General features: G+C 42.5%; 1 protein-coding gene across 1 annotated transcript in view; it reads left to right on the forward strand.

Moving 5' to 3' along the window:
* Nucleotides 1–281: 281 nt before the first annotated feature.
* PTCHD1 (patched domain containing 1) overlaps nt 282–14,188 on the forward strand; it is a 46,663-nt gene continuing 32,756 nt past the window's right edge. Inside the window, exons 1-2 of the mRNA XM_073357350.1 lie at nt 282–583; nt 1,973–2,276. Of these exons, the coding sequence (XP_073213451.1) occupies nt 468–583; nt 1,973–2,276 (420 nt within the window). The 5' untranslated portion in view covers nt 282–467. The remainder of the gene's footprint in view (nt 584–1,972; nt 2,277–14,188) is intronic.

A 14,188-nucleotide genomic window follows, 5' to 3' on the forward strand; every position in this document is an offset into this window, starting at 1 on the left:
ATTCCTTCGGCTCTGCATCGCCTACACCCAACCTCCTCCCCCCTCCCGATCAGCTGCTCAGCTCGCCCTCTCACACGCCGCTCGCGGACCCTTTCCCGCGGCCGGCGGCTCGCCAAGGGTGCGTTTGGGGAAGGGGGGTTTTGCTGCCGCTCAGGGCAGAGGCCAGGGGAAGGGCACCAGCTTCAGCGGGGCTTCACTTTGGCAATGGGCATGTGCAGACACTGTGCACATGCCCATTAGGGCCGCATGAGGCCGGGCGGATTCTGCTGTTCCACCGGCAAAGCCCTCGCACAAGCCGCATCCTGAGAGAGCGGCAGAGCCAGACAGGGGGAGACCCACGCTCGCACTCACACGCGGCCAGACAGGGCGGGCGGAGGAATCGCCTAGACGTTTCTGGCTCCTGCTTTCTCCAGCGAGCGACTCCCCCGCTGCATGTGTTGGCCAAGCTAAAGGATCGCGTGATCCCAATGAAATACACAAAACTGTATCTCTGTGCTGATCCTGTGCCGGGAACAATGGGACCCGCGGCCGCCGGCGTGGGGCCCAGCCCCCAAAACGTGCTGCTAAGAGGATTTTTGGCGAGGTGAGGCTGGAAACTTTCCGGAGGAGCGTGAATGTACCAGTGACATGCCTGGCTCCCTCCTTCCCTGAGCGCCTGGTGATTTTCTGATTGGCAGCTTGTCCCTTGGAGGCTCACGGCGGCGCTGTCATGGGGCTGACATAAAGCGGTATCATCAGGTCCTCTTATTTCAAAGTGTGTGTGGTGGGTGGGGGGCGAGAGTCCTCTGCCTCGATCGACTCCGTTCTTAGTCATTTTGCTTTGCAACCGATCCGCTGTGACTTCTTCCAGCCAAGTTCCCCGCCCGACAGCTGCGGGAGGCGGTCAGCAACGCAACCCACCCGCTCCCGCGGCGGCCAGCTCCGGCGGGCAGGACACTAGGAGCCGCGGCTGAAGATGGGGCGAGGAGGCACCGCGGCGAGCCGCCGGCTGCCCTGAGGACTGACTAATCGTTTTCTGGGCGGCGGCAGGTGGGGAGGCAGAAGGGGGCGGGGGGTGGGGGCCGCCTGCTGAGCAACTCGTGCTGGAAAAGCCAGGAAGGCAACTGGCCCTGCGCTCCACGCGCGGCCACCTCCAGCCCCTCGGTGCCACGGGGCGCTGGTGTGATTCCCTCGCAAGCGGCGATTCCCCTCCGACGGGCGCGCTGCTTTAAAGCCAGACGGCGCGGAGTGTGTGGCAGGGGGCGGGGGACTGGCCGCCCGCAATCCATTCAGCCCAGCCCGGCTCACACGGGGGATCTACAACCGAGCAGCCGCAGCCCCCCTCCCCCCCCCCCCCCCGCTGTGTGCTGTGTGGGTCTGTGTGTGTGTGTGCGTGCGTGTGTGTGTATGAGGGGGATTGTTGTTGTTGTTGTTGTTGTGGCGAGCACGCCTCCCCTAGCCGCTCCATGAGGGGGAGTGGGCGCTCCGCTCTCCTCGCTGCCTGCGCGGGCTTGGAGACCAGGCGGCAACCAGCGGCCAGCCCCCGCCTCCCCGACAAACTCGGCTGTGCGCTGGCGACAGCCGCGGTGGGCTCGGGGCTTCTGGCGCTCGCCCGGGCTTCCCTTCGCCGCCCCAGCCCCGCTGCCCTTGGGTGCCTGCTCCCCGGGGCCGGCTGGCGGGTGGAAGTCAGACAATGAGGCGCTGGGAAACTCCTCTAGGGCACAGCCGCGTTCCGGGAGGCAACGAGCCTTAGCAGCCCCCCCCAGCGCACACACCCACCGAGCGCCTCGGCTCGGCCGGATTTTTTTTTTTTTTTTTTTTTTGCCCGGGTGTATTTCAGGCCGGAGGGGCAGCTCCCGTCTGCCTGGGCTCCCCCGATGATTTTGCCTCGGCTCCGGGAGAGCTTCAGATCGCACCTCGCCCTCCTGAGCTCCCTCTGCACTAGGATGTTGCGGCAGGTTTTGCACAGGGGGCTGAGGACGTCTTTTTCCAGACTCGGCCACTTCATTGCCAGTCACCCGGTGTTCTTCGCCTCCGCACCTGTGCTGATCTCGATTTTGCTGGGCGCCAGCTTCAGCAGGTACCAGATCGAGGAGAGCGTGGAGTATCTCCTGGCCCCCAAACACAGCCTGGCCAAGATCGAGAGGAACCTGGTGAACAGCCTTTTCCCGGTGAACCGCTCCAAACACCGGCTCTACTCTGACCTGCAGACCCCTGGGAGGTACGGCAGGGTCATCATCACATCCTTCAGGAAGGCGAACATGCTGGACCAACATCATACTGATCTGATCTTAAAGGTAAACCTCTGCTGTATTCCGAGTTATTCGCCTCCTCCACACCTCATCTCTCTCTCCATCCCATCCCTCTTCTTTGAGCCAACCTTCCCCACCTTCCCAATGTGTGTTATAATAACACAGACACTGTCCAGATACACATTTATGCCTCTTGGGGTATGCCCTACCTTCCATAGACAATGTGTGTCTTGTGAACACAGCTACTAAGTCACATCCCAGCAACAGTTGGGATGACTACTTATTTTAAAAATCAGAAATCTCCCTTATTTGTGGATGAAATAACCTAGACAACACTGTGTATTTTGGTGAATAAGGAGGTCAGGGCAGTTTGTTAAACAATTCTTCCAGCATTCTTTATTATTCTTACAGTCATGCCTGTGAGTTAAGTTCACTCTGAATTCAGTAACTGTTTTTGAAGTTTGAGTACAAATCTGTAAACTGCTTGGGGGAGAGGGGGGTTGCTCTGTATGGATTGCCAGGTATGGACTGCCTGTGACTTTCGGGTACAGAATAGCTTGAAACCTCCATTTCTCTTGGAACCAAATTACATACCAGATTGATCATTTTTAACTGGTAGTATTTCCTCCTACACTCATTCTCACAAGCCTTTTTTGCGTTTTTGTTTTTTTTTTATAGAAAAAACAGCCTGGTTGTAAATTTGAGGCATTGTACAGTTTGTGATGTAGAGGATCAAGTTACATCAGGTTGCATCTTGTCATATAATTTATGTTGCATGGAATATGTAATCTGATGTAATGTGACATTTCATAATACAATTTAGCCTAACGTGTCAGAAATATGAATTTCTTTAATTTCATTATCTGGTCTAGACTGCAATAGTTGAGTAGGTTTTGGGGGGCAGGGAGGGAAAGTGGGATGGATGTAAACATTGAGCTGCAAGAGGGTCGAGTTCCAGAAAGAAAGAAGAATCTCTGGAACATTTGGAAATATTCAAGGTGTGGCTCTTAGAATCTACACACTTTAGCATTAAACTGTACGAGTACATGTTAACATTGTTCCCCTGTGGAAAGCATAAAGACTGTCAACACTTTTCTCTTTGCTGAATGTCAAACCATCAAAACACGCAAAAGATAATGTTAATGTGAACAGTAGAGAGTGTCTCTCCTAAAATGAGAAGGGAAGTAAAAAAAAATATATTCTGACAGAGTTCTGGGAGATTTCACTCTTTTCACTAAACTAAATGAGTTTCAGTGGATTAATTTTTCTTATTTCAACTATAGTACTATTGCACTGATCCACCCAAGTATTTAATATTTTTCCTTTTTGTTGGTGACATATCAACAAACAGCAATCAGCAAATAGACTTAATGAATGTAGTCTCAGTAAGTCTAGTAACATTTCAGTGGTAAATAAGAAAACTCCAGAGAGGACAATTTTCATTCCTTCATTTTCCAGTTTTTTCTGAACTGCATTTGCATCCAGGATGTGCATATTCATTCAGTCACAGATTAAAAGTTATAATGGATTTTTCCTCTGTAGTGCTATCTCTAGAAATCTGTAGTTTAATCAATAGAATAGTGACACACAAATAAATGTTACCTTGAATCTTTCCACAAGCAAACTTCTGCATTCGATTTATCATATCAGGGAGAAAGCTATAATTTAGAAAGTTCTATCAGTTTTAAATGCTGCCTCTTTTTTTATAGCTGAAATGTTCCCACAAAATGATTATTTTTCACTTACTGAGATCATGATTAACCACGCTATTGTCATTTGACTCCATTTACTTATTGTTAATCTGACATCATCAAGCATATAAAATACATTTTTACAGAAAATACAAAATACATTTGTTCTAATTATTGGTCTGTTTGTGGGCAGACCCAGGCACAGATAGCAGCCTAAAGAACCCTGTAGATGGCTCAGGAGATTGGTTATGAGCAGTGGGTCTAAACAGATCAAAATAGGAGGCGGAGCTCACAGCTCTTGCTCTTATGTGGTCATGCGGCATTGCATCGTCTTGTGGTGACAGGGCGCAGCAAGTGAAAGAGAATGAGAACTAGATGTAGGTTTTTATGCTGTACCTATCACCACTATATCTGAGCACCAAAAAGAACAAGAGCACAAATGTAATCTGAGGGGAGTTCATGTTTCCATGCAGTCCAAAAGCCAGCCAAACAAAGTACTGTGACTACATATAGTGTGGGTGATGGCGAGGTGCTTACCCCACCTGTTTTATAACCGCTGCCACATAGACATGATCAGGATAGAAAATGTGTTTAATAATATCCTGCATTTTAAAAGGTTAAGACATTTCAAAGAGAGAATTTGAACAAATCATTGTGCATTGTTTGTCTTTTCTTCTGTAGTGGAGGGGAAGTTGGCCTAGGGACAACAAGCTTTAGAGCAGTGGTTCTCAAGCAGGTGTACGCATACCTCTAGGGGTACACAGAGGTCTTCCAGGGGGTACATCAACTTATTTAGATATTTTCCTGGTTTTATAACAGATTACATAAAAAAACCATAGTAAAGTCAGCACAAACTAGAATTTTCATACAGACAAAATGAGAAAGTAAGCAATTTTTCAGTAATAGTGTGCTGTGACACTTTTGTATTTTTATGTCTAATTTTGTAAGCAAGTAGTTTTTAAGTGAGATGAAACTTGGGTACCGCAAAACACATCAGACTCCTGAAAGTGTTACAGTACTCTGGAAAGTTTGAGAACCACTGCTTTAGAAGAGGCAGATGGGAGACTTCAGGATGGGACACCCTGTCTTCTCACATCAGTTGCTGCTGTTCCAGCTACTAGCTGAAGCACTGGGAGTCACAGAAACTCCCCAGCCAGGCACCAGCTGCTTTTGCTGCATCTCCTCCAGATTCCCCTACCTGCTTTCTCCTTCACCTCACCAGCCAAGGAGAAAGGGGAGAGCTTTGGAGTGCTCGCATTCCCCCACTCACAGAAGGAGAAGAAGGAGAGCTCTCCCCCTGCTTTTAGCAGAAGAATGTGTGCTCCCACACAGTCACCCTGGTAATGATATGAAACATTTAGTCTGGTTGGAATCAGAATAAGGTTGATAGCACTAATACTTACCATCTAACAGCTTTTTGGTGGCCTATCTAAAATGGTTTGGTGGTCTGTGTCCAGTTCCCAATGGACAGATGTCCACAGTGAAGCGGGGAGGGAGAAACTATCTTCACAACAGGCGCTGAAGGACACCTTGTTGGCAGTCTGGGAAATGAGGTATGAAATGGAGAATAGAATGGAGTCTGAATCACCCTATCACTGGACCAGTTCAGACAATGCTGCCAAACCTAGAGACACAGCCCTCTGCCCCCAGTGGGCATACTGAGTGTTAGTGTGGTGTAGGTGCTCACGCCTCAGAGCCAAGTACTGATGAGTATAGAAGCTACTACACATGTCCTAGCAGTTTTGTGATGATAACTAGTGCATTCTAGAGAATCAGGCCATCTTGCCCTGTATAACAGCCTGGCATGGACACAATGCTGATTACCCTTTTCCTATTTAAGAGGAAGCCTCCATCCACTGTTCTCCTAACTCCCACCACAAACCAGTTCTAAACACACTGCTTGTTGCCTCCCCGAACTAGCACAGAAATTACAAAGTAGCAACAAAATAGCTTTATGGGCCTGTGACATTCATGAAATGTCTAATCCCTCTCACATCACATTGAGATAGAGAGATAAAGGTAGTAGGGCAGCACAGGAATTTTATAATTCCATTGCCTATGCTGTGCCTGTTCAGTAGTTAAATACAGGGCACTGACATCCTGCATTGTCAATCCAGACCCCTTTTCTGTCCAAAATTCAGTATTTTGTAGAGAGGAGAGAGAAATGTAATAAAAATATAACCAAATATATTGTTTTCACATCTGCACCTCAACACAGACCTGCAAGAAGAAAAAAATATTTGGATATTTGGTCCAGGTCATCATCCAAAAACATTCAGAGATCTTATGCAAAACTTCTCCCATTCTCTTTCATCTAGAAATGAAGCTGACAATACTGCAAGGGCTTCTTCTATTTTAGTATGGTATTTCCACTTTCAGAGGAAACCAGGAAAATTAAAGGCACACAAAATCTGCAAAAAACACTAGTCAGGCACTTTAAAAAAAAAGTTTGATTTAGATTCAGCTGGAGTTTGATGTCAATATCTGGGTCTTTTGTTTGAGCCTCTTTGCTCAGCCCTAGTCACAGTGAGCCCACTGTATTGCACATTAATTTTAAATTAATCTTTTTTTCTACTCTACCTCTGTTATTATATTGATAAGAAACACTATAAGAATATTTTTGTTAAATTTAAAGTGGCTTAAAGTTAAGGTAAAAGAGTAATATGCCTGAGAGCAAAAAAGGATTTTTATATTCACAGTTGTGTATATACAGATATAGAGATGCTGAGTTTTTGAGAACTACACTAACCTCACATTTTCAGCAGCAATGTTTATTTACCCCTTCTTTCACATAGCCTGCCATAGTGAGAGATAGATATTTAAGTAAATATCTAGATATATGTGGAGGTAAAAATTAGGATAAAATATTTATTTCTGAAATTCATAGCTCCTACTTATTAATAAACAGGTTAATTGTAGGGGTTTTGTACCATTGTACTCCCCCTTGTTATTTGGTTGTTGTTTCTTTAATAGGTTGTTATTTAATTATTTCATATGTCAGTAAATATCACATCTGCATATGGTAGATAATATTTTCTACGATTTTCTCGTTCATATTCCGGATGGATAGTTTCTACAGATGGTGAAACTCATGGGGAAAATAATTCAGTTACGCTCCAATGTTTGCGTTATCTATAATCATTATCTTATAGATATGCTGCAAGTATAGAAAATCATTTTCAAAAGTCAATGGGGGCTGCTGGCTGCTCAGCACTTCTGAAAATAAGGACACCTAAGATTTTGGAGCGTAATTTTAGGTACCCATTTTTGACATCTTGGCCACCTCTTAGCTATAGTTAGTTTTACTAATACAAACACACATACAAATGTACAAGAAATATAGCTACGTGACACTGCATAGGTATGTATATAGCAAATTTTAACTATTTTGCTCAAAAGTTGAAAAACAGTTCTAACTGTGGCCAAACTGTGAAGTGAGCTGAAAATAAAGGGCCAAATCATGCCTTTAGGAAAAGGCTGCAGAAAGAAGGAAAGAATCCTCATGTAAGAGGAAAGTGTATGAAAGCAGTGGAAGTGCAAGACATTTGTCCTAACAGCACAATGTCATGAGGCTAAAATGTGCCTTATGCAAAAACCAAGTGGAATTAAGATATGCAGTTAAGATCTGGGTACAGCCAGGTGAGAAAGAAAAATACATAGGAACATGGTACAAGAACAGCAAGGAAATACAAGTGCAGAAACATCAATGTCAGCATTAAGTTACAGTGACTTCTGTGTGTGAGATGATACAGGCTGTCAGGAGCAGATCTGTCTGTACCAGGACCCATAAAGTTCCCTGCTGCCTTTAATTCACAAAGACCTCTAATTTACTCCCACACATGTATCCCCTTCTGCCACCATTTAACAATAGCTCCTCCAGCTATTCTTTGCCTTAAAGAGGTCCCCTCTGCACTTCTCCTTTGGCCCTTTGATGATTTTCAACAGCAGCCACTATCCCTTCCCTGGGATGGCAAAGATCATGGCACAACCTCAACAGCATGATGCCTCAGGAACTGAGTGGCTTCAAAGGCACAGAACTTTGAGTAATGCTCCTCTTCCAGTGGAGGAGATGACACGGACCAAAGTTTGAACTAAAATGATCATTGATGACTTTACAGCTTGTGACAGACTCCTTTCCCAAACAGAAAGAGAGTTTTATTTGGGACATTTGCCCTCTATAAAGACACGTACCAAGTTGCCAGCCTACCTTAATAATGACTCAAGAATTAGAACAAAAATTGGGGGGTGACCTAAATCTTCCCATCTGAGTGTTAAAGCTGCAGCATTTTATCTTAGCTGTAGCACAAATGTTCTTCTTTCAGATGCTCCAAACAGGGATCTACCTTGGCTGTGCACCATGTGCCTGTTGGAGCAACAGCATCTGAAACAGGGTAGCCAAATGAATCGTGTTCAGCTCAATGTAGCACACATTCAGCCTGAATTGTCATGACATTGGTTGAAATGAAGATCATATTGGGTACAAAAGCTTTTTTCCCTAGATTAGAAAAGAAAATTATTCATACAGTCTCCTTGAATTTGGAAAAAGAAAAGGAGTACTTGTGGCACCTTAGAGACGAACCAATTTATTTGAGCATGAGCTTTCGTGAGCTACAGCTCACTTCATCGGATGCATCCGATGAAGTGAGCTGTAGCTCACGAAAGCTCATGCTCAAATAAATTGGTTCGTCTCTAAGGTGCCACAAGTACTCCTTTTCTTTTTGCGAATACAGACTGACACGGCTGTTACTCTGAAACCTTGGATTTGGAGCCACTAGGAAAATGGATGGAAATATGTATACTGGAAAAGCACACATTCCTGTAATACTCAATTGTTAATGCAAATAATATAGTAACTTAAGTAACTTTCTGTATTTTGAAAATCACTGAAGGATTTTAATTACATTGAAAATTGTTTAGTAGTTCTGTTCCCCTCATGTTTTGTGCAGATTACAAATAGTGCTGGTGAAAACATGACTTATTTAATTAATTGTAATGTCTCATTCAGACTTTACAGTCTGGGTGAACATATATATATATATACACACACACATATATATAAAAGTCCAGTATCCCATACTGTTTGTTTATTGCATATTCTCAAGTTACAGGTGAATTGCCGTTAGTCTTTAATATTTACTTATGAACTGTTATGGTCTGTTGGTTTCATCCATCTGCTTTGCATGCAGGTTACAAACGCATACTGGAACTTCTTGTGCAAGACAGTGCTTTCCATCGCATTGGTGTACACTGTTACTGTAGACACACAAAAGTGAGGCTGAGAGTAGAATCTGGCCCATTATGAAATGTTTATGGCACAGTTACACATCTTTCCCCTTCATCCTTCATGTGTTCATGTTTTTATAATGAAGAACCCTTATTTAAAACATTGCTAAAGATTCAGGGCTCATTTCTGTCCACATTTGTACAATATGCAAAGTATTTCCCCCTGTAAATTAAGAGAGCTGTGTAAATATGTTCTCTCACTTAATTCAGATGGATGCATTCCTCTTTACTGGGACAATTTTCTGAAAATATTCAATCAAAAAGCACTATGCAAAAATAGATGGAGATCATAGAAAAACAGAAGAACTTTACAGTAGTTCAATAGAGGTTTTTTCCTCTTTTTCCTTTCCATTGGCACAAGTTACCCGTAAAAATTACCAACAAAATAAACTAGACAAAGGCAACTTTAACTTAAAATGAAACCATAGGCTTAAGTAGCATTGCCAGCCGCAAGCATTCAGAAAATCATGAGATTGTAAACAATAATACATTTGGAGTTCTTTGTTTGCCTTCTGGGTTTTAAGCTTTGCTCGATAGCCAGGAAGGTATACGTTTTTTGGTTTTGTTTCTTTTAATGAAAGTTGAGATGATCAAATAACCTACATGACTTCAGGAGCTGGGGCTTTAAAAGAAACACCAAATACTGTGAGAATCACAATACAATTGCAAGAGTTGGCAACATGTAAGGTCATCTCCAATACTGACCCATCAGATGCCCATTGATCCTGCAATTTAGAGACTAAACAAATTACAGTAAAAATATATTTATGATATGGCATCACAAAGCTCAGACTCTCATAACAACGTATGTCCCTATTTTTGTCAAATTACTCATTTTAGGAGGAAAATATTTCCATCTAACTAATTTTATTTAGCTAGCTATTTCTCTACGATAGGTCAAGTGACACAGCATAATCCAGTGTGACGCTATGTATTGTCACCCATAAAATATTATACCACATCATTTGAAAACAAAACCAAAAACAAGTACATTTTTGAAACCCAGACAGCAAGCTGCAAACATTGTGTGAATCAGGTAAAGCACAGTTCACGCATTACCACTATCCAAATTATGTCTGGCTAGTTTTACACATGCTTAGTTTTAATAATCTGACTCCATTAAAGTCAGAGTCTCTTTAATGGGAGTTGAATTAGGCCATAAGATTCCAGTTGATTTTTGGTAACTCATTTGCCTGGAAGTAAATTTATACCATTAACCACAGAGCCTTAAAACCTGTAACAGACATGGGACTATATGTGGTTCTTCAGCTGCTTTCTCTGTGCTGTTCAGCCATGACTTTGATCACAGTACCATGTTGTATAGCATGGTTTTACAGGATTTCTTGGAATGCATCATTTTGCAAATGAATCAGCAGTTTCAACCCTTTCATCTGGAATATAATTTGTTTACTTTAAAGGGACATTGCTAACTTGAATTTTTATAATATGTCTTTTGATAGAGCCCCATTTACATAGTATGTGCAGACTTCTAAATCAGAAAGTTCCTTTTTTAAAAGGGGAGGAGGATTTTTCCCCTTTCTGAGTTTAAAAGGGCCTTCTGAATAGGCATAAGGGCAAAAACAAACTGTCTCCTTTGTCCTGAGCATGCCCCTGACTGCTGCCTCTTTGCTTTCAGTTCCAGAGTTGCTGTTACTGATGCTACTGGTTAATGCCCTCTAGCAGTTCCTGGAGAAGGACTTCACCATCATCAGAACAGTGAAACTGACTGTAGAGAAAGGTCCTTATTCTCAGTTTCTCCATTCCTGCACTTGAGGCAGATATGGGGGGACTGGGAGCCAAACGTTACTTTAAACTACCTTTGCATTTCCCATATTTGGAGCTATGCAGGGATCTAGATGATCACAGTGGTCCCTTCTGGCCTTGGAATCTATGAATTCATGCCCTGCCCAACCCAACCCCTGCCCTAATGTAAGTTATAGCAGCCTTACATTCTATTTCCCTTTGACCTCCTATAGGTCTTGGGAAGCAGAAAAGTGGGGGGACTGGGAATGTGAATTTTAGTTGACAATGCCCCTCTAAGCAAGAAAACTTGAAGGTTGTCAATTATTATTTAATTCATGACAGATGCACTTTCAGGTACAAGAGCAAAACCAGCATGCTATCATGGCTGAAGTGATATTACAGAATTCTCATGTGCAGTGCTTTGCTGCACCAGCGATATGCTGGGTTCTAAAGTTACACCGTTAGTGAACTGAGAAACCTGTACGCCATGATGAACCAGCACCACTTGCCCTTTGAGGATCTCGGATAAAAAATATTTGTGCAGATTATATTCATATTACTTCAATTCTCCCTTTCTAGGTATAAGACTATGAGGGATGGGAAAACTGATTAGGAATAAATAAGACTGTCTGACCCGTCCTTACTCCAAGCTTCGAATGTCACATCTTTTTAAATCCTTATTACTCACCATTAAACTACTTTGCAATGTCTAAATGTATCCTCATGCTGTCCCAATTAAACAGTAGTCACAACTATTCACTAAACTAAACACTTTCCGGAAGGGATGTCATAATATACCTTGTTCAAATGAAGTTGTATATAGTGTAATCATTTAACTTCATAGCACCTTTCAGCACAAAGCATTTTACATATTCTGTATCCTACAAAACAAAGAGTTTGGATTTCTGCTCTAAATGAAAAATTCAATGCCAATCTAACAATCAAGTTCCTAAAATGCCTTCATATAAGGAGAGCCATGGAACTGCAGCTGTCTCTGGGAAAGAGGGAAGTAGCCAACTGACACACAGGCTGATGGATCAGCGTGGAGAGGTAGATATTCTATGATGCTGTTGCACCAAACCAAATTCTTCCCGAGTGTTCCTTAGTATTCACACACAAGCAAGAGTGGTTTAGTTTCTAAGATCTGGTCTGAAAACAGCACATAGTAAACTGGAGGGTACTGAATGTATCTGCTTCCAGGATGAAGGTGTGAGTCAACCTTCTTTATGGCTGAAACAGTGCTCAGTGCATGTAGTGGGTGGGGAGGATATGAAGGGAAAGGTGGTTTTACACCACTTTTCCACCCATCTCTGATTCTTGGCCAGGGGTCAATTTGGCTCTCGGCACAATTTAGAGCAGCCTCAGCGCTGCTCTAAATTGCACCATCTTGTAATAACCTTCAAGGGCCGTTATACTATCCAGGGATTGGCAGAGCACAGTGCATTCTGGTTGCTCCCCTTCCTTCCCTGATGCATCCCTGGAATGTTCCCTATGCTGGCAGAGTGGGGAAGCCCAATAGCCATCTCCAGGTTACTTGAGCCTTCTCCTAGGTCAGAAGATATCCCGTCTGTCTGGCTAAGCCAGTATTATAGCCCATTTGCTCTGCCAGTACGCAGAAAAAAGACCACACTACATGATATGATCTGGTCTCTGAATCAGAAATGATGGCCTCCAGGGAGAATGAGTATTTCAAATACCATGTTTAGCTACTAGCTTTTTAGTAAAGATAAACAGAATTGTTGGCAATACAAATTATTTTCTAACCTAAATAAGAAAAGGTTTCGGACACACAAGAAAAGGAAATACAAGAGAGTTGAGGCAAAATAGGTAAGTAGAGTAAATAATATATATTTTAAATTATATATAATATATATTATTTTAATATAGATTTTAAAATAATATATATTATTTTTAAAAGTTATATCATTGTTTGGGGGGGGTTAAATTGCAGCATCCTACTCTGTGCATCCTTCCTCAAAGAGATCAGTTGCTAATCTAATTCAGGCAGCAAATAATTCCATTTTAAAAAGTATTTTATTCTTGTCAGCTACACTTCTATAAATGGCATTTGTTTTTACAAATATAGTTGATGAAATATATTTATTGGCTGCTACCACAAAAACTCTAAACAGATATCTACATTTGATTTCAGGACACTTCCATAACACCATGAAGTTGAAGGATATATTCTGAAATAACTGTTGCATTAGTTTTCAAACAGAACAGAAGCCTTTCAACTTGGGACAGTCTCAGAAGACAGGAAGATGACCCATTACCTCCAGCATTTTCCTGTGAAGTCTTCTATTTTGTTTTGCAGGACTGTTGTGCAAAAATCTTTAATCACAAATTCCTATTTGTAATCTCTCCATGAGGGAGAACTTAGCCTGCATACTCTGGTTAACATTATATCCTTCCAATCCTCTGGAGAGGTTTGTTGTTTCATTTCCTTTTCCCAACCTAGCTTCACGTTGTCAGTATTGCACTATAATTTTACAGAAAATAAAAGTTACTCAAATACAAGTGAAACAAGCCACATAATTGCAAGACAAACAAGTTCAACGGGCAGGAATTTTGTTTCTTCTTACACATATTGTTTATATCATAAGAATTGGAGACAATTTCAACTAGATTTATCCCAATAGTGGACTATGTAAGATAATTACAAGATAATCGAATCACTGGTAAAATAAATAATACATGGTATGCACGTTTTTCTACAAATATGGTGAAATTCTGGCTACACTGAACCCACTGTGTTTAGACAGCTAATCCATCTCCACCAACAGAGCCTGCAAGCTCCATTGTTATTGTGGGTACCTTCTCTCATTTTCTTTTTCAATCACAGTTTTCTTCTACAGAAAACATGTGTGCTAAATATTGCTTGAATTCAGTCCCTTCACTGTCTGTATAAACAGAGAATCCCCCGGGATTCTGTGGATGGCAGCAAATGTAATATAAAGAGGAAAGGATTTTTTTCTTCCCTAGGACAGTGCTCTCTGTCCTGCCAGGCAGCAGGTCAGATTATAATTACTCATCATTTAAAAAAAATTAGAGACATTTCTAATTCAATCTCCCAACTCATCAGTAAATGTGTGTTAATATCCCTGCTTTACAGATGAGGAAACAAGAGACTTTCCTGACACCAAAGAATCAGGAGAACCAAGATCTTTTGATTTACTGGCAAACCCCTGCACTTTACAAGCAAGTCATTGAGCTTTTCCATCTGTCAGTTTTCCTGTC

This window comes from Lepidochelys kempii, chromosome 1 (genome assembly GCF_965140265.1).
Source record: "Lepidochelys kempii isolate rLepKem1 chromosome 1, rLepKem1.hap2, whole genome shotgun sequence".
Taxonomy (NCBI): domain Eukaryota; kingdom Metazoa; phylum Chordata; order Testudines; family Cheloniidae; genus Lepidochelys; species Lepidochelys kempii.